The sequence below is a fragment of the Myotis yumanensis genome, unplaced genomic scaffold (genome assembly GCF_028538775.1).
Source record: "Myotis yumanensis isolate MYYU_CA2020_CCGP unplaced genomic scaffold, mMyoYum1.0.hap1 SCAF_5, whole genome shotgun sequence".
Lineage (NCBI taxonomy): Eukaryota > Metazoa > Chordata > Mammalia > Chiroptera > Vespertilionidae > Myotis > Myotis yumanensis.
In genome coordinates, this window is record NW_027223756.1 from 413,513 (window position 1) to 435,561 (window position 22,049).

Sequence of the window (22,049 nt, forward strand, 5' to 3'; positions counted from 1 at the left end):
TCAGACCCGATGACCCTCCCGCGGGCTGCATTCCCGACTCAGTGAGTGAGGCCTGGTTCTAAGGAAGGGCCCACCGACTGCCCCTCGGGGATGGGCACCTCAGGGGCAGGAAGTGTTCACTCCCCCTCCCCGGCCATCCCGAGAACCCTGCCCTGGCTGAGCTGGACAGCGACAGGCCCATGAGGGGGCCCCGCTGCAGCACCCCAATCTAGGTTTACAGCTGGTCTGAGCCGGCCAGCAGGAGTGGGCTCAGGGAAGGAGGGAGGGCAGCCCCTGGTGCCCCCACCTACACCTGGGTGACTGGGGCACCGGTCCTGGGCGTGCCCCCCTTCCCTGCTTGTGGGCAGGTCCTCCTGGGGCCCAGAGCCCAACAACAGCCTCCGACACGCAGATCAGGCCACAGCACAGGCCACTTTATTCCAGGCTGTGACGGGCGGGGCTGGAGGGAAGCAGACGCCCGCTTTGAGGCGCTCCCCCTGGCCCCAGGCTCCCCTGGGGTCATGGTTTGGCTGGGCAGGACGAGGGGCTGGGGCTGGAGGAGCCAAGATACCTGGCAGGTGACCCACCTCAACCAGGCACTGGGGCCTCCTGGGGAAACGGGCCCCCATGCCACCCCCTCTTCCCAAACCTGTTCTCACAGACGCCCCCAAGGCGTGGAGCAGGGCACCGGGGACAATGCTGACGACAGCAGCTCGCTGGGGCCCGGGGGTGAGCTGAGCTCAGGCCTCCTTCCTCCAAGGGTCAGGCCTGGGACTGGGGGTCACCGGGCAGCGCTGAGGCCTGAACTGGGCCTGTGAGGTGCCCCAGGGGGCTCGGTGCAGGCAGCCTGGGCTGGGCACTAGGTGGGGGCCTCTGACCCCAGGACCCATGGCTTGAGGGCCAGGTCTGTGTCCCCCCTCCAGTCCCCGGACCCCACGACTAACACACAGCAGAGGCTCAATAAATACTTGTTGAGGGGGTGGGGGGAGGGGAGGGGACGGGAGGGGAGGTGGGCAGCACAGGGGGCCTGCAGGCCACCCGCTGCCCCACAGTCCAGCCTCCTTGGTCGGGGTGGGTCCTGCTCAGGTGGGTGGGTGGCAGGGAGGAAGGGTGGTCAGTGGGCCGGGGCGGGGAGGGAGGGAGGGAGGGGCAGCAGCATGACGGGGTCAGAGGTCAGACAGGTTGGCCCACGATGAGGTTTTAGAGAAACAGGTCCTGGCGGTGACGGCTCGGCCCCGCGGAGCCCAGACTGCTCCCGGGTCTGAGCCTGGGCTGTCCTCGGGGCTGGTGGCGGCTTCCTCGGTCCGCAGGCCCTCGGTCCGCAGCCCCACGGCCAGGCCAGGTGAGTCCAGTCCTCGGCCCCAGGACCAGCCTCTAGGGCTTGTGTTTGAAATGCGCTTCCACTGGAAAAGGGGCAGGCGCTGGGCTTGGGCACGGCCATGCCGGTGGCCGGCCGCCCCCCGCCAGCCCTGCGCGGCCCTCACCTGCGTACTCCTGGGGCAGCATGGGCCTGTCCACCACCTTCCGGAAGGCCTCCACCCACGCCCGCCGCTCCGGCTCCGACTCACAGGCCAGCAGGAACCTGCGCTCCGGCGTGACGATGGTGATGCCGTGGGGCCAGTGGTGGCCCTGGGTGGACGGCGGGAGCCCGTCCAGCACCGTGTAGCCGCTCTCCCTGCTGCCGATGAAGACTTCCCCCCGGGCGAAGGCGTCCTGCGGGTGGGGACAGGCTGACCGGCCGCCCGTCAGGCCGCCTCCCGCGGGCGTGGGGCCACGAGGCCAGTTTTCGGGGCAGCTCCCTGTCCAAACCCGGCTTCGCGCAGGGCTGGTGGGGCCACGGCCGGGACCCCCAGCCTCCCCTCCCCCGCAGCAGAGCTGCCCCGCGGGGGTGCCCGGTCTCGGGTGCGGGAGCAGGAGGCACGTCCCCCTGCCCGCCGCGGCCCTGCCCTACCAGGGGGTCCTTGAAGTACAAGAGCCTCCGGTCGTCCATGGTGAACCAGCGCCTCCGGAAGCCTTCCGTCTGCTGTGGGTCAGAGCCAGCGGCCGGCGGGTTGGCCTGAGGCGGCCCTTCCCCCAGCTGACCACAGCTCCGCACCGGGCGGGGGGCAGGCCGGTGGGTCCATCACCCAGCAGCTCCGCCCCCTCGTGCTCCTGTGGGCACCTGCCCAGAGCCTGGCACCTGCCGCTCCTCCTGCCGCTCCTCCTGCTGTGCCCCTCCCTCCACTGCCCCCAGCCTGCGCCTCCGCCCGCAGGCACCTCGCCCTCCCTGTGGGCCCAGCTGGGGCCTGACCTGAGGTCCCCTCCCCCTGGTCCTGGGCCAGTGGGGCCCCTGCTCTTACGAAACATTTTGGGGGCCCGGGCCATCCACACCCAGATGACCTGCTAGCAATGCACAGGCAGGTCGAGGCCTGGCCGCAGTGTGGCTGCCCGTCCACTTCCACCCCCAACCCCCATGACTGACGCTTCCACCTCCACGGCCCCCCCACCCCCATGACTGAGGACCGATCACAGAGCGAGGAGGCCTGGGAGCCGATGGACGCACCTTGGGCCCGGTTTTCTCCATGTAGCCCTCCTTCAGGTAGTTCCTGGTCAGCTTCGGCACCAGCTGGGGGGGAAAGGCCCTGCTGTCCAGGCTGTCCCCCCCGCCCCGCAGCCCCACCCTGCAGCTGGGGCAGAGCCTCAGAATAAAGGAGGGCTGCTGTGGTCACTTTAGGGGGCCACAGAGGTCAGGGGGCCACCGGTGTGGGGGGGGTCACAGGCATCGGGGTGGGGCCTCTGGGGTCCACGTGGGCCTTGGTCAGCCCCCAGCCCCCCAGCCCAGGGGCAACGGCAGCAGCCGCCACTCACGTCAGCGTCACTGGCCCCCGGGAAGGCCACCTGCAGGTAGTGGAAGCGGGCAGCCCGTAGTGCGTTGAACCAGTCGGCCATCTCCTGGGGGCAGAGTGGGTGTGGGCTGCAGCCTCCTACGGCGACCCCAACCCACACAGAGGCCTGTCCAGAGCCCTGCCCTCTGCCCGGCCGGCTGGTCCAGTGCTGAGCATCAACCGTGAACCAGGAGGTCAGGGTTCGATTCCCGGTCAGGGCACAGGCCCAGATTGTGGGCTTGATCCCTAGTGTGGGGTGTGGAGGCAGCAGATCCATGATTCTCTCTCATAGATGTTTTCTCTCCCTTCCTCTCTGAAATCAATAAAGAAATATTTTTAAAATGTTAAAAAAAAAAAAAAAAAAAAGCCCTGCCGGCCTCCCACAGGCCCTTCCTGGAAGCATTGAGAATGGGAGGCTGGAGGGTCCCCGGAAGTTCACATCGGCCATGACCCCACCCTGCCCCCTGCACCTCCAATCAGGACAGGCTCCAGCAGGGCCCCCGCTTCCACCTCACCCTGTCACCTTCTCAGAGACGCGGTGTCATCCGCCACAGGCCCTTTGCACGTGCCCTTCCCCCTCCCTCACCGCTGTCCTTGCCACTCGGTCACTCTCCCCCTGTGTCCGCTCTCACTCCCCGGCTGGCATTTTAGTCCCTTGGCTCGACTGATGTCTGTCTCTGCCAGACCCCAGGAGGGAAGGAGATGGAGGAGGAGGGGGAGTGGAAGGGAGGAGATGGAGGAAGGGGAGGAGGGGGAGGGGGAGGGGAGGAGATGGAGGAGGGAAGGAGATGGAGGAGGAGGGGGAGGAGGAGGGGGGGAAGGAGATGGAGGAGATGGAGGAAGGGGAGGAGGGGGAGGGGGAGGGGAGGAGGAGATGGAGGAGGAGGGGGAGTGGAAAGGGAGGAGATGGAGGAAGGGGAGGAGGGGGAGGGGGAGGGGAGGAGGAGATGGAGGAGGAGGGGGAGTGGAAAGGGAGGAGATGGAGGAAGGGGAGGAGGGGGGAGGGGGGAGGGGAAGGAGATGGAGATGGAGGAGGAGGGAAGGAGTTGGAGGAGGGAAGGGGATGGAGGAGAAGAGGGAGGGAGGAGGGAAGGAGATGGAGGAGGAGATGGAGGAAGGGGAGGAGGGGGAGGGGGGAAGAGATGGAGAAGGAGGAGGAGGAGGAGGAGGAGGAGGAGGAGGAGGGGGAGGAAGGGGAGGAGATGGAGGAGGAGGGGAGGAGGAGGGGGAGGAGATGGAGGAGGAGGAGAGGAGGGGGAGGAAGGGGAGGAGATGGAGGAGGAGGGGGAGGAGATGGAGGAGGAGGAGATGGAGGAGGAGGAGGAGGAGATGGAGGAGGGGAGGGGGGAGAAGGAGGAGGGGAGGAGGAGGAGGAGGAGGGGGAGGAGGGGGGGGAAGGAGAGCCGAGAGGCAGCCCAGCCTGTCACAGCCCCAGGAGCTGGGAAGGGGGAGCCGGGTCTGGGGTGTGGGAGGGGATCTGAGCCGAGACCTGCTGGCTGGCTGCCCCCCGCCCCCCACGGGTGACGGAGGCTGACTGCAGAGGGCGGAAGAGTGCGGAGGGGGGTGTGCATGGGGACACCTGTCCGGACGCTGAAGGTGAGTGACTGCACCCCAGCCGGGAGCCCCGTCCCGCCGCGGGCCCTGTGCTGGTTCCGGCACCGGCAGGAGGCGTTTCCTCAGGGGCTGACCAGCTCCCAGTGTCAGGAATCTCCCGTGAACAACAGGCAGACAGGCGGACAGACAGACAGGCGGACAGACAGACGGGCGGACAGACAGGCAGGCAGACAGACAGACAGGCAGACAGACAGACAGACAGACGGGCGGACAGGCAGACAGGCAGACGGGCAGACAGACAGACAGACAGGCAGACAGACAGACAGACAGACGGGCAGACAGGCAGACAGACAGACAGGCGGACAGGCAGACAGGCAGACAGACAGACAGGCGGACAGACAGACCAGACAGGCGGGCAGACAGACAGACAGACAGACGGGCGGACAGGCAGACAGGCAGACAGACAGACCAGACAGACGGGCAGACAGGCAGGAGCGCGGGTGTTAGAGGGAAGCCTGCTCCATGGACGGACCGTGTGCGCTCTGACACGGTCACCACGGAGAACAAGAGCAGAAACAGGCCTGGAAGGCATGGAGGCATTTCCCAGAAAGCAGAGGGGCAGGGGGAACTGGGCGTGGAGGGGCTGCGTGGGGCTGGCTTCTGAGTCCAGGAGATTCGGAAGGAAGCGAACTGGGAGGAGGAACCTACTGGGAGGCCGGTCGGAGCACTGCCCGCCGTCCGGCTCCTGGGCCCGGGCTCCTGGCCTGAGGACGGGCAGCTCCCAGCAGAGGACAGGCCCGTCTGGTCCAAGGGTCGGTGCTGCCACGCCTTCCAGGCCCGAGTCCAGGCCCGGCCACGGAATCGGGGGAGCTCAGGCTCCACAAGGGCCGGGTCCTCGGAGCCTCGCTCTTTCCCGGAGCTGCTGACGGGGTGTCCCCAGCGGAGGCGGAAACGTCCGCCCAGGAGTGAGTCAGCTGCAGGACAGACGCCCGGCTCCCCGGCCTTAGATAATCAGTGGAGAGAGGGAGAGAGTGTGTGTGGGGGGGGAGGGGGGGGGTGAGCACACAGGCAGCCGTGTGGGGAAGACTCGCGGGGAGGAAAGGAAACGTGTGCCCTGCGGCTCAGGTCGCACAGCAACACGTGGTCACGGCCGGGGAAACGCGGAGCACAGGTGGGCAACCTCGCAGTGTGTGTGTGTGTGAGTGTGTCAGTGAGTGTGCGTGTGAGTGTGAATGTGAGTGTTAGTGTGTGTGTTAGTGTGAGTGTGTGTGTGTGTCAGTGAGTGTGTGTTAGTGTGAGTGTGTGTGTGTTAGTGAGTGTGTGTGTCAGTGAGTGTGAGAGTCAGCATGAGTGTGTGTGCCAGTGAGTGTGCGTGTGAGTGTGAATGTGACTGTGTCAGTGTGTGTGTTAGTGTGTGTGTTAGTGTGAGTGTGTGTGTGTGTCAGTGAGTGTGTGTTAGTGTGAGTGTGTGTGTGTTAGTGAGTGTGTGTGTCAGTGAGTGTGAGAGTCAGCATGAGTGTGTGTGCCAGTGAGTGTGCGTGTGAGTGTGAATGTGACTGTGTCAGTGTGTGTGTTAGTGTGTGTGTGTCAGTGACTGTGTGTGTGTGTGTGTTAGTGTGTCAGTGAGTGTGAGTGTGAGTGTGTGTGTGAGTGTGTGTTAGTGTGTCAGTGTGAGTGAGTGTGTGTGTGTGTGTGAGTGTGTCAGTGTGTGTGTGTGTGTCAGTGAGTGTGAGTGAGTGTGCGCGCGTGTGTGTGAGTGTGTGTGTCAGTGAGTGTGAGTGTGTGTGTGAGTGTGTGTCAGTGTGAGTGTGTGTGTGTCAGTGAGTGTGAGTGAGTGTGCGCGTGTGTGTGTGAGTGTGTGTGTCAGTGAGTGTGTGTGTCAGTGAGTGTGAGTGTGTGAGTGTGAGTGTGATGTGAGTGTGTGAGTGAGTGTGAGGCGGGGACGGGGCGGTGCTGGGGGACCGTCCTCCACAGGAGGTCATGGCACGGCCGCGCAGACAGGTCAGTGAGAAGCCCCGAGAAGAGGGCCCTGGGAGGAGGCGCTGGGCGGGCAGGAGCCGGCGGGCGGGGCCCCTCCCCAGACGCGGCCTGTGCTGTCGCTGGGGCTCTGGTCACCGAGGTGCCACCACCGCGGTCCACCTGCCGTCCAGCCAAAGGGACGCCCAAGGATTTAAAGGGCCAGTGCCCTCTTTTTGCCCCTTCATTTTTAAAAATGTTATTTTATTGGTGTCAGAGAGGAAGGAAGAGGGAGAGAGAAACATCAACGATGGGAGAGAACCACGGACCGGCTGCCTCCCGACGCCCCACTGGGGACGGAGCAGCAACCCCGGCCTGTGCCCCGACCGGGGAACCGAACCCTGACCTCCTGGGCCATAGGTCGGCGCTCAACCACGGAGCCACGGCCACTGAGCTCGCCCCGCCTTTCTTTGCTTCTCCCCTTTGGGGGCCAGACATTAAAGACCAGGACGCTCAGAAGCAGCTGCATATTCGGGGGGAATTAGACAGTGACCACGTGACCAGAAAAGGCTCAGAAAAGATCCGAGAAGCCGTTAATTTACAGCTCAGGTTGTCTCAGCACAGAACAGCCCCAACAACGCACACACACACACACACTCACACTCACACTCTCACACACACACGCACACACACACACACACAGGCACATACACACTCACCCTCACACACACTCATACACATACACACACTCACACTCACACTCACACACACGCACACACTCACACACACACAGGCACATACACACTCACCCTCATACACACTCACACACACACGCGCACACACACGCACACACGCACACTCACACACACACTTACACACACATACACACACACACAGGCACACACACACTCACCCTCATACACACACACGTGCGCGCGCACACACAGAATGAAGGACCCGCCCAGCCCGCGCCCACCTTCCCGTCCTCGTGGTAGAGGAAGATGTTGCGGGGTGCTGTTGTCCTTCAGGTAGGTGACCTGCAGGCCGTGCGGGTGTCCGATCTTGGCCGGCTGGAAGGTGGCGTTCAGGTGCTCGATCTTCATGATGGCCTTGGGCTCCTTGGCCTGCGAAGCAGGGCCAGGCTTAACCAGGCAGCAGGGGTCTCCGCACTCGAGGGTGCGGGCAGGGTGGGCCCGTGGGTGCCCCCTGGGCCTGGGCTCCTGGCCTGGAGTCCAGTGTGGCTCCCTGGCACAGAGGACACGGGCGCTCCACAGGGGCGGACCCTCGGCCTGCAGCACGAGGCTCCCTCGCCCTGTGCCCGGCCGGCCCGTGGTTACTGCCTCTCAGGGGCTGTTCTGCGCTGGAGCCCATCGTCGGGCGGGTCTGCCAGCTGCAGGGCCTTGGGGGCCCTGAACCCCTCCCACAGGTTGCCTGGGGGCCCAGGGTGAACCCAGCATTGTGGTCCTGTCCCTCTGAGGCCTGGAAAGGCCACCAGGGAAGTGCCCGCCGCATCCCTGCTCCCAGCACCCAGGCCCGGCTGGCAGTGACAGACCCCAGCGTTGGACGGGGTGCCGGGGGCACGTCCCCCAGGAGGAGGAAGCCCCCTAGAGCCCGTGTGCGGGCAGCTGAGGACACGGACACGGCGCTGCGGCCCCGGGTGGACCCCGCCCGCCCGCCCGCTCACGTCGTGTCTGTTGAAGTACTTCAGGGCACCCTCACGCTCCGTCAGCACAAACTTCCGGCTGAGAAACTGCCCGTTGTCCCGGCCGCGCTTCCAGAGGAAACCCTCTCGGTATCCTGGGGGGAGAGGCGGGGTCAGAGTCAGCGGGCCGGGCGGAGCCTCCATGTGGCCCCAGTGAGACGCCCCCGGGGAGTGTTTGTTGACTGACCGAGTGAGCACTCGGCCCAGGGAACCGTCCACGGGCCTTCGGGGCAAGTGCTCGGGGTGCAGCCTCTTCCACAGGCGGGAGCAGGGCCCCCTGACAGGGCGCCCCCCTCGCCCCAGCATCGCCCCGGACGAGGCCCCCGCCCAGCACCCGACGCCCCTCATCTCCTCGATCCCCAGAGGAGGCGCCTCCTGTCCTTATCCCCACTGTACAGAGGAGGGACACTGAGGCCAGCGCCAGAGTCCCGGCCCGAGGCCCCTCGCGGGCAGGAGCCCTGGAAGAAGGGGAACCGAGGTCAGAGGCCCGGAGCCCTCGCCCACCTGCCCTGCCCGCCAGGCCCAGCAGGTGGCAGCAGAGCCCAGGACAGCCGGGCAGCCGGGGAGGCCCACCGGACCCCACCTCCTATTGGCCGTGCAAAGGCCTCCCCCATCCAGAGACCACAGCCAGGCTCCCCCAGCCTGGCCGCCCACCAGCCGGGAGCTTCCCGCCCCTGAGCCGCCAGGAGCCTCACTCAGGTCCCCGACAGCGGCAGCGTTTGCGACGGGCGCTGCCTGGGCGCTGACTCGGCCCCCACAGCAACAGCTCCCGGCCCTCAGCCTGCAGTCAGCGCCGCCTCTCAGCCTGAGCCCCGGGGTGTGGCGTGGGGCGTCATGGGCTCTAGGCCCAGCAGCCTGTAGCCGCGGTGCGGAGTGCGGTGCCCAGAGACACAGCCCAGCCCGGGGGGCCTGGGGCTTGGCCCCCTAAGAGAGACCTGCCCCCCGAGAGGGACCGGGCCCCCCAAGAGGGGCTCACCAGGCTCACCCAGTGGGCCAGGCCCCGTGTGCCTTCACTCAGCCAGGAGCTGCCAGGAGGGTCCCTGCCCGTGAGCTGCAGCCGGGCAGGTGGCAGGGCTCTGGCCCAGAGCTCTGTTATGGGGGCGCTGGGCTGTGTCCCCAGTTTGTGCACAGGGAAACCAGGGCCCGAAGATATTGCCTGACACAGCAGCCAGCAGGGAATTGGGGACCATCCTGCTCCCTGGGGGGGGAGGCGGCTAATGGGGAGGCTGAGTCTGGCCAGGGGGCTCCCTGGGGTCACCCTTGCCCCCTAGTAATCCTGGCAGCACCCAGCACAGGGCACACAGAGGAGACTCCGTGCTCACGGTGGGCTGGCCGGCCTCTGGAGAGCCCTCCACCCGCACCTGCCTGTGGACACCCCGCCCAGGCGTCTGGCACCGGGCAGAGCTGGGGTTGGGGCCACATTAACCCAAGATCACCCCCTCCCCACCCACACGCCCCAAACCCTGAGACCCACCGGAGAACAGCAACCCTGACGCCATGTGGAACACGCTGCCAGGACGGGGGGCTCAGGGCCGAGTCCAGTGGGGCGCTGCCCAGATCCCGGGGGCGGGGGGTAGATGCCCGGATCTCGGGGGGCAGATGCCCGGATCTTGGGGGGCAGAGTCAGTGCGCCTGTCTCCCAGCTGAACCTCACAAACGACTCGACCCCCCACCAGCCGCCAGGGGGATGCTGCGGGCCCACTGTGTGCCTGCACTGACGTCACTTACGGCTTCCAACAATAACCGCAGACTGGGCCCACGGCCCCACTGCACGGACGGGGAAACCGAGGCACAGGCAGGCTCTGTCACTGTCAGGAAGCCCCTGGCTCCGCTGCCCCCCCAGGTCCCTGTGACATTCAGGACAGAGGTGGCGGGGGGCGGGGGGGGGGGTCGGACCTCCTGCTCTAACAGCCAGTGGCTCAGGGGGCAAGGAGGGGGGTGAAGGCCCGGGAGCAGCTGGGGGCGGAGCAGCAGGGGGCCCGGCCTACGCGGGAAGCGCTGTGTCTGTCGGTGACGGGGGCATTGTCTGCGGGTGAAAGCGGGGCATTGTCTGCGCCACTGAGGCGGGCGGTGTGGGGAGGGGCCAGAAGCCGCCGTTCCCAGGGTCACCCACGCTGGCAGGGGCCTCTGGGAACCTGGGCAGGGACCGCCCACATGGCCTTGGTGAGGTGGGATGGGGAGTGCCGGCTGGCACCTGGAGCCTGTCCCCTGGCCACACCCTCGCTCCCTGACAGTAGGTCCTGCCTGGCCTGTGAGAGCCGTGCAGTGACGAGGGAGGCGGGGTGGCCGCGTGCTCCCCCCCTGGGGCTGCCATCAAAACCCAGCCAACAGAACTCCTGTCCTGGGTACAGAGGTGCCCCTCAGGTGCCCTCGCCCACCTGCCACCAGCGCAGGCCCCTGCACCCCCGGTTCCCATGTGTTTCACGCTCGGGACGCGCTTGAAGGCTGCTGGCCGGCGGCTGTCCAGTGTCCCTCAGGCTGTTTCTGTTTCTGTGCATGTTGTCAGCGTCGGATGACGACGCCCGTGGCGGTGACTCCGTGGTGGTGACTCCGTGGCAGTGACTCCGTGGCGGAGACTCCGTGGCGCTGACCTCCGTGGCGGAGACTCCGTGGCGCAGGACTCCGTGGCGGTGACTCCTTGGTGGTGAGGCCTTGGTGACGTGTGAGGTCGAGCTGGTCACCCAGGAAGGGGGTCTCTGGGAGTCAGTACCTTTCTCTGTCCTCAGCATTGGAACCACACCCTCGGAGGCCAGTGTCCACGCGGGTCTTGTCCATGAGGGGCTCCTGGCTCCACGCAGCCTCCTCGTCTGCATTTCTCCGCGCTCGTTAGCTGGTTTTCTGATGTGAGAATGCGTGTGCCCCCCCCTCCCCCCCGTTCACCCGTCTGTTTATGTCGTTATTCATCTTGTCGTCGTCCGTCAGACTGTCCTCTCCGGCCACCAGGAGCCTCTCCGGCCGTTAGGACTGCCCCTGCGATGCCCGGAGCAAGCGAGGCTCCTCAGACGAGGACGCGGCAGCCTGTGAGCCGGGCACTTCCCCGTCTCCCCCGGGGACTCCGCCTTCCGCGTGAACGCCTCCGTGAGAAAGTGTGCAGATCTAGTGGCGAGTCCAGAGGCCGGGCAGGAAGTGCCCCGGGAGTCCCAGCTCCTCACAGGGCGGGGGGAGCCCTCACAGACCAGACCAGGGCTCGGCTGGGGTCCGGGGCCGTCACCCCTCCCGTAGGGGGCTCATCTCTCGGCCTGCCCTCCAGGCCTGCACACGGGCAGTGGTGAGGCAGGAGGAGAAGGGGAGGGAGGCTGGGGGGCGGGGCTGGAGGCGCTGGGGGTTACCCCTTCATCCAGCTGAGTGCTGGGCAGGATTCGGGGTCTGAGGCCCTGGCCGGCCAGGCGGTCCAGGCTGTGGGGGCTGGACACCCCTGATGCTGCTGTCATCCTGGCCGGAGGCCCGAGCCAGGGGGAGGCACCGGGGGTGACAGGAGGAGAGGGGAGGCCTTTGCCATGAGCAGGTGAGTTTAGAGGCTGTTTGGGTGGGACCCAGGCACAGGGCCACGGCTGGGAGTCCTCTGTCTCTCTCTCTCTCTCTCACACACACACACACACACACACACACACACGCTGATTCTGGAACCCAGCCCCGCCCCCTTCCTCCCGAGGACGACTCCGGGTCCGAGGGCACACATCACGTCACGGCGAAGGTCACACGCCCACCCGACCCGTCGAGCCAGAGACCAGACCTCCCCCCACATCTGTGACCGTCACACAGCCCCTCTGCGCACAGAGCCCGCACACCGGCGCCGTCAGGACCTGCGGGGCTGCAGGTGCCAGGGGGGCTGGTCCAACCCAGGGGAGGCAGAACCGGAGGTGGACGCGCGGAGCCGGAGCCTGACAACGCGGACCGAGCCCTGGACCCAGCGAGCCTGAGGCAGCCGACTGCCAGCCACACCCTTTCTCGTCCTTACACTGAGGTGGATTTCTGTCACTTACACCCAAAGCTTCCGAATTTGAAAATAGACACAGAAATTCAGGGCCACGTTATGTCAGCCGCACCTGCATCCCCCCGGAAATGAGGTCGCCCCCATATCGTTACCAATTGCTGAGACGCTGACACCGGAGACAGGACTTGGGGTTCCAGAGCAAGCAGGCGGGTGCGGGGCGGGACGGAGCGTGGGAGGGTCCGCGGGCTAAACAGGCACAGCAGGCCATGGCACCCCCCCAGCCCCATGTCAGGGACGTTAGCAGAGGAGGAAGTGGCTGTGTGGGGCGACGGTGACGGAGTCAGGGCTACAGGGTGGCCAGGTGTCGAGGCAGAGGACTGTAGGAGGGGGCCGGGGGAGAGAGTGAGGGGGATCAGAGGAGGAGGGGGGACCGGGGAGGGGGGACCGGGGAGGGGGGACCAGAGGAGGGGGGACTGGCGAGGGGGGACCGGAGGAGCGGGGACCGGGGGAGAGTGAGGACTGGAGGAGGGGGGACCGGAGTGGCTGCCTGCAGGAGCACTGGCCACGGAGAGCCACTCGCTGCCTCGGACCGCAGACTGGAAGTGGGAACCGGTCCCCGCCTGAGCCTGGTGCGGCCGTGGGCGTGAGACCGCCCCTCACATGCCCGTTCCAGGCGGCACAGACCACGGAGGCGACAGCCGCGGGCACGGCCACCCGGCTTGTGGCACCTCCACAAGGTCCCCTCTCTGCCCCCACCCGGCCCCGGCAGGACCTCCCACACCAGCCAGGAGGCCCGCAGCCCTCGGTCCCCACGCAAACCCCGCGCCTCGGGCCTGGCGGCAAGTGGACGGACTCGGGCAGCAGGCGGCCCGGCTCACAGCCCGGAGGCCCCGCGCCTGACGCGTGTTCCGACCCGTGAGCCCGCCCGTCTGGTCCCGGTCCCGGTCCCGGTCCCCGGCGGCTCCGCAGGAGGGCGGAGGGGGCACAGCGCTCACCTGCCGAGTAGGGCTCCTGCTTCTCGGGGTCTGTGAACTCCCGCCGCTCGTACTTGGCCCGGATCCACTGCTCGCGCAGGAGGCTGCGGGCAGAGCACAGGCCTGAGCCGGCCCGCGTGGACAGGGGCTCCCGGCGGACGCGGCCAGAGCGGCCGGAGCGCGTGTCCAGGCCCCGAACGCAGGCCCAGGCCCAGCTCCCGTGTTAAACTCTTGCTGATCAGCTGCGGTACCACCAACGCTTCCCCTTCCAGACCCGTCGGTCACCGCTCCTGGTCTCGGTACGGTCACCAGGGGTGCAGCCTCCGCCGCAACCCAGTTCCAGAACGTTCCCTCCCCCATAGAAACCGGGGCCCATTCGCAGTCAACCCCCGGACCCGCACCGCGAACCCCGACCGACCGCGCAGGCGGCGGCTTTGGGACCGTGTCCCTCTGAGCACCTGTGTTCAGGCGGCCCGCAGGGCGCGGGGCGGGGCAGGGGCGCGGGCACGGCCTTCCCTTTAACAGGAGCCCCTGGTTGTGCGGGAGGCGGGACTCCTGCCAGGACTTGGAGAAGGGTCAGGCCCCGCCCACAGGGAGGCCCCGCCCATCCCGGGTGAGGCCCCGCCCACAGGGAGGCCCCGCCCACAGCGAGATACCCACACTGCGGCCCCGCCCCTCCACGAGGCCCCGCCCACAGCGAGATACCCACACTGCTGCCCCGCCCCTTCCATGAGGCCACGCCCACATGGAGGCCCCGCCCAGCCCGGGCGAGGCCCCGCCCACAGCAAGGTACCCACGCGAGGCCCCGCCCCCTTCCAGGAGGCCCCGCCCACTGGGATGTCCCGCCCCCGTGGGTCCGTGGCTCTGGGCCCCTCTGGTTGAGGCAGCTCAGGGGACTCCGGCCCTTGGAGTCCAGACAGGTCTCCCGCACCCGGAGCAGGGGCTGCCCTGGAGCCGGAGGACGGGGCGGTGGGGGTGGGGGTTGGGGTTGAGGGGGTGGGGGGGCACCTCCCACAGGCCCCTGCGGACACGGTCCGGCTCATTTTCTGGGCTCCCGCGCTGGTTCTGGGGTCGGACCGCCATCCCGAGCGCCTTTCCGCACCCCCTCCTGCTGCGGGACGCCCTGCCCAGAGGGGCCAGGCTTGCCTCCCGGGGAGGTGACCCGGGACGTTGGCCCGCGGCTGCCTCTGCCTCCTCCTCACGTGCTGCTGGGCTGCATTGCGCCCCCCCACCCATAACCTAACCCCAGGCCCTCAGGTGGCCCCTCGGGACAGGCTGGTGCAGGTAGTAAATTAAGATGCGGTCACCCTGGGTGGGGCGGCCCGATCGAGGGGACACTGGCTGCAGACACAGGGACGGCCACTCGCCCAGGAGAGGCCCTGGGAGGCCCGCACGCCTGCTGGGAGCCCAGCGTCCAGGCCTGAGGGAGGCCCAGTCATTCAGGCTGGTCTCTGGGCTCTGTCAGCCCCCCCCGCCCCCCAGGAGGTGGGCCCCTGCAGACAGGGCTCTAGACCTTTGGGGTGAGAGGGGCGCCCACAGGCCCTCCTGCTGGGAGCTGGCTGCTCGGTGCCTCTGCCTGCCCAGCCCTCTCACAGGAAGGGGGGGGAGGGCTGTTGCCTCAGTGAGATGGAGGGGAGGGTATGACTGTCAGTATCGAAAACCCGAACCCCGAAACCCGAGCACCAGTGGGACAGGAAGAGCCTGGGTCCCGCCGCCCGGGTCACTGGCCAGCACTGCCCCCCAAGAACCCCCGGAGCCTCCTGCTTCTCCCCGATTCCAGCTCACGGGCTCCCAGCCTCGACCCGAGGGAGTGGAGGGACCACAGTGTCCGGAGAACTCACGCTGGGCCACGCACCCACCCCCTCACCTCACATCACCCCATTTGTCCCCCGCAGCACCTGGTGGCTCACAGCTGGGAGGGGCTCTGCCTCCGGAGGCGGGTGCAGGCCTGTCCCATAGGGAGCCCTGGGCTCCTGTGTGCCCTTCAGACAGGAGGGATCAGATCCCCCGCCCGCCCTCCCACAGCCTGTACAGGGTACACGGCTCCACCTACCCCCCCCCCCCCCCACAGCCTGTACAGGGTACACAGCTCCACCTACACCCCCCCCCCCCACAGCCTGTACAGGGTACACGGCTCCACCTACACCCCCCCCCCCCCACAGCCTGTACAGGGTACACGGGCACTAACACCCACCACCACAGCACACCGGGTGCCAGCATCCCAGCAAGGACACAGCCTGGGGTCTGTCTGTCCCTGTCCCAGGCTCAGACGGACGGGAGACACAGGGCAGGAAGCAAATGACCCTCCACAGAGCACCTGCAGCCGGCGACCAGTCACAGCTCAGAACAGCTGCCTGGTGGCTGGTGCATCCGAGGCCGCAGCCCGGGGCCGGCTTCCCTGGGCCCAGGAGTGGCCGAGCTCGAGGACAGGCCACCCGGCGCCTCTCTGGGGGGCTCATGGGCAGTGCAAGGGCCGGAGCAGGCCACCGGCGTCTGGGCCCGCCTCCCGCCTCCACCGGACTGCGCCCACCCTCCTCTCCTCCTCTACCCACAACGGAAGCAGTGCGCCCACACCCACAGGGGCGGCTGGTGTGCAGGCGGGGCTGCCCGGAGGGGCGGGGATTCGCATCGCTGGCCTGGGAGGGTGCGGGAGGGGGATTCGCAGGTGGAGATGACCCCCTTCCTGGTCCCGGCTCCCAGGCTGGGGTCCGGGTCACCCTGGGAAGCACTCAACCCCTGGGGACTCGGCTCCCTGGTCCAAAGGGGCTCATTCCTCTTCCCTCTGAGCTTGAGCAGCGTGGGCCCCGCAGGAAGGGGCGACCGTGGGGTGGGCCTGAGTGACCCGAGGGCCAGTCCCGCTGGGGAGCACGGAGGGGCCTGGGCACGGGAGGGGGCGAGCACTGGTTCAGAGATGAGAAGTGTGGGGAGGGGGGCAGCCACGTGGGAGGGTCTCCCAGGGCCCCTCCCTGAGAACCGGGGCCACAGGCCCTCGCACCCACCCCACTTCCAGAACCCACAGGGGTGCCCACCCTGTGCTGGGCGCTGGGAAGAGAGAATCCGAGGGGGCCGCCCCCCCTCGAGGAGCCTCCAGCCCACAGGATCCCAGGAGGAAAGTGCTAAGTGTCCCTCCTGTGAGTGGCCAGAGGAGAGTGGGGCCTCAGGAGGCAGGCCCGAGGGTGCTGGGGGGCAGGGCACTGGGGGGCTGGGCACTGGGGGGCAGGGCACTGGGGGGCAGGGCATTGCGGGTGGGGGTGGGGACGAGCACCCAGCCCGGACAGGAGGGAGAAGCTCAGAGCTGGCAGGGCACCCAGGCAGAGAGCAGCCTGTGAGGCCCATGGAGGCACGTGGAGGTGAGTGAGGGATGCAGGGTCCCCTGGCCACGGCCGCCCCTGAGCCCCGGCGAGCCGCACACAGGCAGCTCTCCCACCCTGGAACCCAGGGGCTGAGCTACCAGCTGCAAACCGCCCTTCAGTGCCTGGGCCCCAGCCGCCGCTCCAAGAACCAGGCAAGGAGGCCGAGTGGGGCTGCCCTGGGCGGCCGAGGGCCAGCTTCCAGCTCTCTGGGCGCAGCCCTTCCCACCCTTCGCCTCCCCGCCCCCCCCGTGATCCTCCACAGCTGCCCCCCGTGGTCCTCCACAGCTGCCCCCCCATGGTCTTCCACAGCTGCCCCCCCCCGTGATCCTCCACAGCTGCCCCCCCCATGGTCTTCCACAGCTGCCCCCCCATGGTCCTCCACAGCTGCCCCCCCCCCCGTGGCCCTCCACAGCTGCCTCCCCCGTGGTCCTCCACAGCTGCCCCCCGTGGTCCTCCACAGCTGCCCCCCCCGTGGTCCTCCACAGCTGCCCCCCCCCGTGATCCTCCACAGCTGCCCCCTCTGTGGTCCTCCACAGCTGCCCCCCCCCGTGATCCTCCACAGCTGCCCCCCCCGTGGTCCTCCACAGCTGCCCCCCCCGTGATCCTCCACAGCTGCCCCCCGTGGTCCTCCACAGCTGCCCCCCGTGATCCTCCACAGCTGCCCCCCCCGTGGTCCTCCACAGCTGCCCCCCGTGATCCTCCACAGCTGTCCCCCCCGTGGTCCTCCACAGCTGCCCCCCCCGTGATCCTCCACAGCTGCCCCCCCCCGTGGTCCTCCACAGCTGCCCCCCCCGTGGTCCTCCACAGCTCCCCCCCCCCCCCCCCCGTGGTCCTCCACAGCTGCCCCCCCCCCCCCCCCCCGCTGTTTACCAGCGACGACAAAGCCCATTTGTTACTCACTGGCAGTCGGAGGGCGTGGGCCGGTAGTAGAAAGATGGCACTTGGGACTCGTATGTGGCCCTGGCAGCGTCGTTCCCGTGGGAGGCCATGAACTGGGAGAGAGAGGACGGGTCAGCGCGCCGAGGGCTTGGCCAGCGCTGGGCTGGGACCTCCCAGCACCTCCTCTCCCAGGGGACGATCCGGGGTGAGGAGGACGAACCTGCCCTTTCCCCGCAGGGGGCAGGGGCCCTGGGAGGATGCACAGAGGGGGTACCCCGAGACGAGATGGGCACCCCGCTGCAGGCTGCTCCCCCCTCGAGGCGCCCACATCTGCCCCCCCACACGGCCTGGCTTGTTCAATCAGGGGACCCTATTTAGGGAGCAGCCAGCGTGTGCCGGACACAGGCAGGGCTCGGCGGACGGCCCGCACGAGGCTGCCGACCCGCTGAGGCACACAGGCCGCAGGGATGGGGAACGTGGGAAGGAGGGCAGAGCAGGAGGTGGCAGGGAGGGGAGGTGACCACGCCGGTGACGGTGCCTGGCCACAGGGGCCTCGAGGACAAGGGAGAAGTGGGCCCCTGGGCTTCAGGCCCTCGGCGTCTGATCTCCGACAGAAACCCCGGCCCCTGAAGTCATTGCACCTTGAGGACCATTGGATCCTGAACATGGGGGAATCAAGAAGACCAACTGGAAAACACCACCAACAAGACATTTCAGCAGGAAGCTGCCACCAAGGCAGAGTTCCAAAACAGTCACGGCCTGGCCAGTGTGGCTCAGTGGATAGAGCTTCGGCCTGCAGACTGAAGGGTCCCAGGTTCGATTCCTGGTCAGAGCTCATGCCCAGGTTGTGGGCTCGATCCCCAGTGGGGGGCATGCAGGAGGCAGCCAATCAGTGATTCTCTCTCATCATGGATGTTTCTATCTCCCTCTCCCTTCCTCTCTGAAATCAATAAAAATATATTTTTAAAAAATAAATAAAAAATAAAATCAGTTGCTGTTAGAAAAAAGATTTAAAAAATAATAAATAAATAAAATGGTCGCTGTTCTCCAGCAGGTGTAACAGAAGGAAGGTCCGCTGATGATTCTTGGGCCTAAGAATCAGCCTAAGGAGGTCTGTGCATTCTCTCCGCAGAAACACTGTCTCCTTGCCTGGCTGGTGTGGCTCATTGGTTAAGCGTTGGCCTGTGAACAAGAGGTCACAGTTCAATTTCGGGCACATGCTCAGGTTGCAGGCTGGATCCCCATTAGGGGGTGTGCAGGAGGCAGCCCATCAATGATTCTCTCTCATGCATGTTTTATCTCTCTCTCCTTTCCTCACTGAAACCAATTAAAACACTGTTTTTTAAAAAATCAATGGAAAAATTATCCTCGAGTGAGGACTAACCAAAAATCATGGGAGGAGGGGCGGGAAGAGATTAACCAAAGGACTTATATGCACATGTGCCTAGCCCGCGGACAGACAATAGTTCGGGGAAGGCCTGGGGAGGGAGCCGGAGCTGGGTGGAGGGAATGGGGGGGGGGGGGTCGAAGGGGACATCTGTAATACTTTCAACAATCTCTATATATAAAAGCCTAAGCAACCGAACGACCATTCAACCGGTACCTATGACGCACACTGACCACCAGGGGGCAGGCGCTTAATGCACAGGCATGGAAATATGGAACCGACTGATGGATCTCAGAGGGGAGGGGGAGGGCGTGAAGAGATTAACCAAAGATCTGTATGCACACTAGAGGCCCGGTGCACCGACGCACTGGTGGGGGCCCTCGGCCTGCCCTGCGGGGATCGGGCCGAAAACCGGCAGTCCGACATCACTGGAGGGGTCCCGAATTGTGAGAGGGCACAGGCCAGGCCGAGGGACCCCACCGGTGCATGAATCTGTGCACTGGGCCTCTAGTAAAAAAAAAAATGTCAAACTCAAACAATACATAAATAAGTAAATAAAATATCCCACTTTGACTGCAAAAACTAAAAACTAAAACAAAAAAATCATGGGATCATTTTAAGAATCATTTTAGGAAACCGTAGGAGGAAATCTTTGTGACTTTCGCTTAGGAAATGGTTTCTTAGATCTGATACCGAAAGTACTAGCAACAAAAGAAAAACATGGAACTTCTTCAAAATTAAACACGTTTGTGCTTCAGAGGGGTGCCGCCGAGAAAGCGAGCGTGAAGAACCTCAAAGGACCCGCTGCAGCAGGAGAGAAGCCAGACGGACAGCTCACATGCTGTGGGTCCATCCGTGTGTAGTGTGTAAGGTCCAGAGCAGGCAAAGCCACGGAGACAGGAAGGGGGCGGGGCGCCAGGGGCTTGTGGGCGGGGGCCAGGGCTCAGGGCGGAGCCAATGCTCAGGGCGGGGGCGGAGACCCTGGTGCACCAGGGCTCAGGGGCGGGGCCAGGGGCAGGAGGGGCACCCAGGGGCTTGTGGGCGGGGCCAGGACTCGGGGGCGGAGCCAATGCTCAGGGGCGGGGGCGGGGACCCGGGTGGGGCCAGGGGTCAGGGGCGGGGCCAGTGCTCAGCAGGCAGAGGCGGGGACCTGGTGGGGCCAGAGCTCAGGGGCGGGGCCAGGGGCCGAAGAGGGGCCAGGGGCAGGAGGGGGCGCCCAGTGGCTTGGGGGCGGGGCCAGAGCTCAGGGCGGGGGGGGGCTGGGGGACCTGGGTGGAGCCAGGGCTCAGGGGCGGGGGCCAGGGGCAGGAGGGGGCACCCAGGGGCTTGGGGGCGGGGCCAGGGCTCAGGGTGGGGGCGGGTACCCGGGTGGGGCCAGGGCTCAGGGGCGGGGCCAGGGGTGGGGGAAGGGTAGAGTGACTGCTGGGGGGCGGGGTCTCCTCCATGACTAGACAAGAGGTGGTGGTTGCACACATTGTCGATGTGCTAAATGCCCTGAACTCTTCACTTTAAAGCTGATTTCACCACAGTGGGCCTTAAGAATATAAACTGTACCTTTTGCACTTAAAGATTATTGCAAAAGGAAGTTCAAAGACAACCCACAATGAGAAACAGTTGTTTACAAACCCCTTAGGGGATAAGGGACTTGTACCCAGAATATATAAAGAACTCTTCATAACAAAAACCCTTAACTCGGTAACAAAAGGACAAGTAACCCAGGTTTTTGAAATGGGGTAAAGGGTTTGAATCGACATTTCTCCAAAGATGGCACACGAGTGGCCCGGACGCAGGTGAGAAGATGCTCGAGGCCGCCAGCCAGCGGGGAGGGGCAAGCCAGGACCGCATGACATCGCAGCTCACACTGGGGACGGCTGGCGTCAGGGACAGACAGTGACCGCGCTTACAAGGAGGCGGGGGTGACACACGCTGCGGGCGCCAGGGCACAGCTGTTTGGGAAAGTCCGGCAGGTCCTTGAATGTGCAAGAGCCACCAGAAGACCCAGCGATCTGCTCCCGGCCACACAGACACCGCACCCTGCTCACAGCGCATTCCCACAGACCGCGGGAGAGGAGACCGCCGGGCGTCCTCAGCCCAGCGTGACACACAGCACCCGTCCCCCGCAGAAGGTGCTGGGCCGCTGCTGCTGCTGAGCGAGGCGCCGGGGACAGAGCCTGTGCGTGTGACCCGCCAGCGGATGCCCCCCCCCCCCCCCCCAGGGGCGGGAGCGGGAGCTGGGGAGGGCGGCGACGGTGCCGGTTTATTCCGGGACATGAAGATGTTCTGAAATTAGATGCCGGTGGCTGCACAGCCTGGGGAACTTCGCGCTTTAAAAGGGCGGGGTTGTGTGGCGTGAGAGTTACTCTCAATGAAGCTGTGATGAGTAAAAATAGTTGTGGGGCAGCGCGGGCCCGAGTTTACTAGAAACCCTCAAACCACGAAGGAAAGGCTGACACGCCGACATCAAAGGGGAACGTTCCCACTGCAAAAGCCCCTTGAGCGACGTCACGACAAGGAACCCAGAAAAACAGCCACTGCCGCCTCCGAGGGCTCACCTCCCTGACGTGCAAGAACCGCGGGAAAATGGGGGTCACTAGCCCGGCCAGCAGGAGACAGGGGACCCCCGAAACCTCACACGGATGCTCGACTTCCTCCAAGACCGGGGAATCCACACGAAGACCCTTCGGGGCCAGTTACTCCTTCCCCTCAGCAAAGGGCCCGCCTCGGGGCCAGCGTGGGGGACGGGGACAGGACGGGGGACAGGGGGGGACAGGACGGGCAGACCTCTTGGCCACAGTCCGACCCTGACTGTGCACGTCCCCTGGGAGCTGGGGCTTCCCTGACCCCCAACCCCATCGGTACCCAGCCTGGTCACTGGCCCGGGTCACAGTGGGAGGAGACGAGACCCACGTGTCCGTCCATGGGGCCACCTCTGCTTTAAGGACAACACGGGGCATGAAGGGCCGAGGCCCTGCCCCGTCCGGCACCCCGGGCCTCGCCCCCGGTCCCAGCAGCTCGTGGTTCCGGGCGCTTCTCCCCTCCTTCCTGACAGGCGTCTCCCTGCGTGTGACTTCCAGCCCACAGCCTCCTGCCCTGGGATCGCAGCCAGCTCCCCGCCTGCCTCCCCAGCCGCCAGGGGGCCAGGCCCCACCTGCTCCACCCCCGCCTCTGCCCCACACCCCACCTGGGGGCCTCCCCAGCCGTGCCCTGCGGCCTCTCCACCTCATTTGGGCTGAGGAGGGGACCCACCTGTCCCCCTCCCTAAGGCCTTACACCCCGGGCGGCAACCTCCCCAGCCCCCCTGCAGCGAGAGCTCAGCAGACGTGGATCAGGGTGGGCGGGGTCGTGACCTCCATGGCGCCCACGAGGGTGAGCAGTAAAACCCTAAGAGCGGGGGGGGGGGGGGGGGGGGGGGGGGGGGGGGGCGGCCAGTCCTCGGCACAGCTGAGCACGGCCCCTGGGTGTTGGGA

At 66.2% G+C, this 22,049-nt stretch overlaps 1 protein-coding gene across 1 annotated transcript; it reads right to left on the reverse strand.

Annotated features, from left to right (window-relative positions):
- Positions 1-392: 392 nt before the first annotated feature.
- Positions 393-17,305, reverse strand: ADAP1 (ArfGAP with dual PH domains 1). Its single transcript, XM_070414239.1, is given in 10 exon segments — positions 393-1,382; positions 1,464-1,692; positions 1,931-2,002; positions 2,522-2,584; positions 2,827-2,910; positions 7,330-7,362; positions 7,364-7,477; positions 8,038-8,150; positions 12,985-13,067; positions 17,217-17,305. Coding segments are annotated over 10 exon segments (909 nt in total). The 3' UTR covers positions 393-1,353.
- Between the last annotated feature and the right edge of the window lie 4,744 nt (positions 17,306-22,049).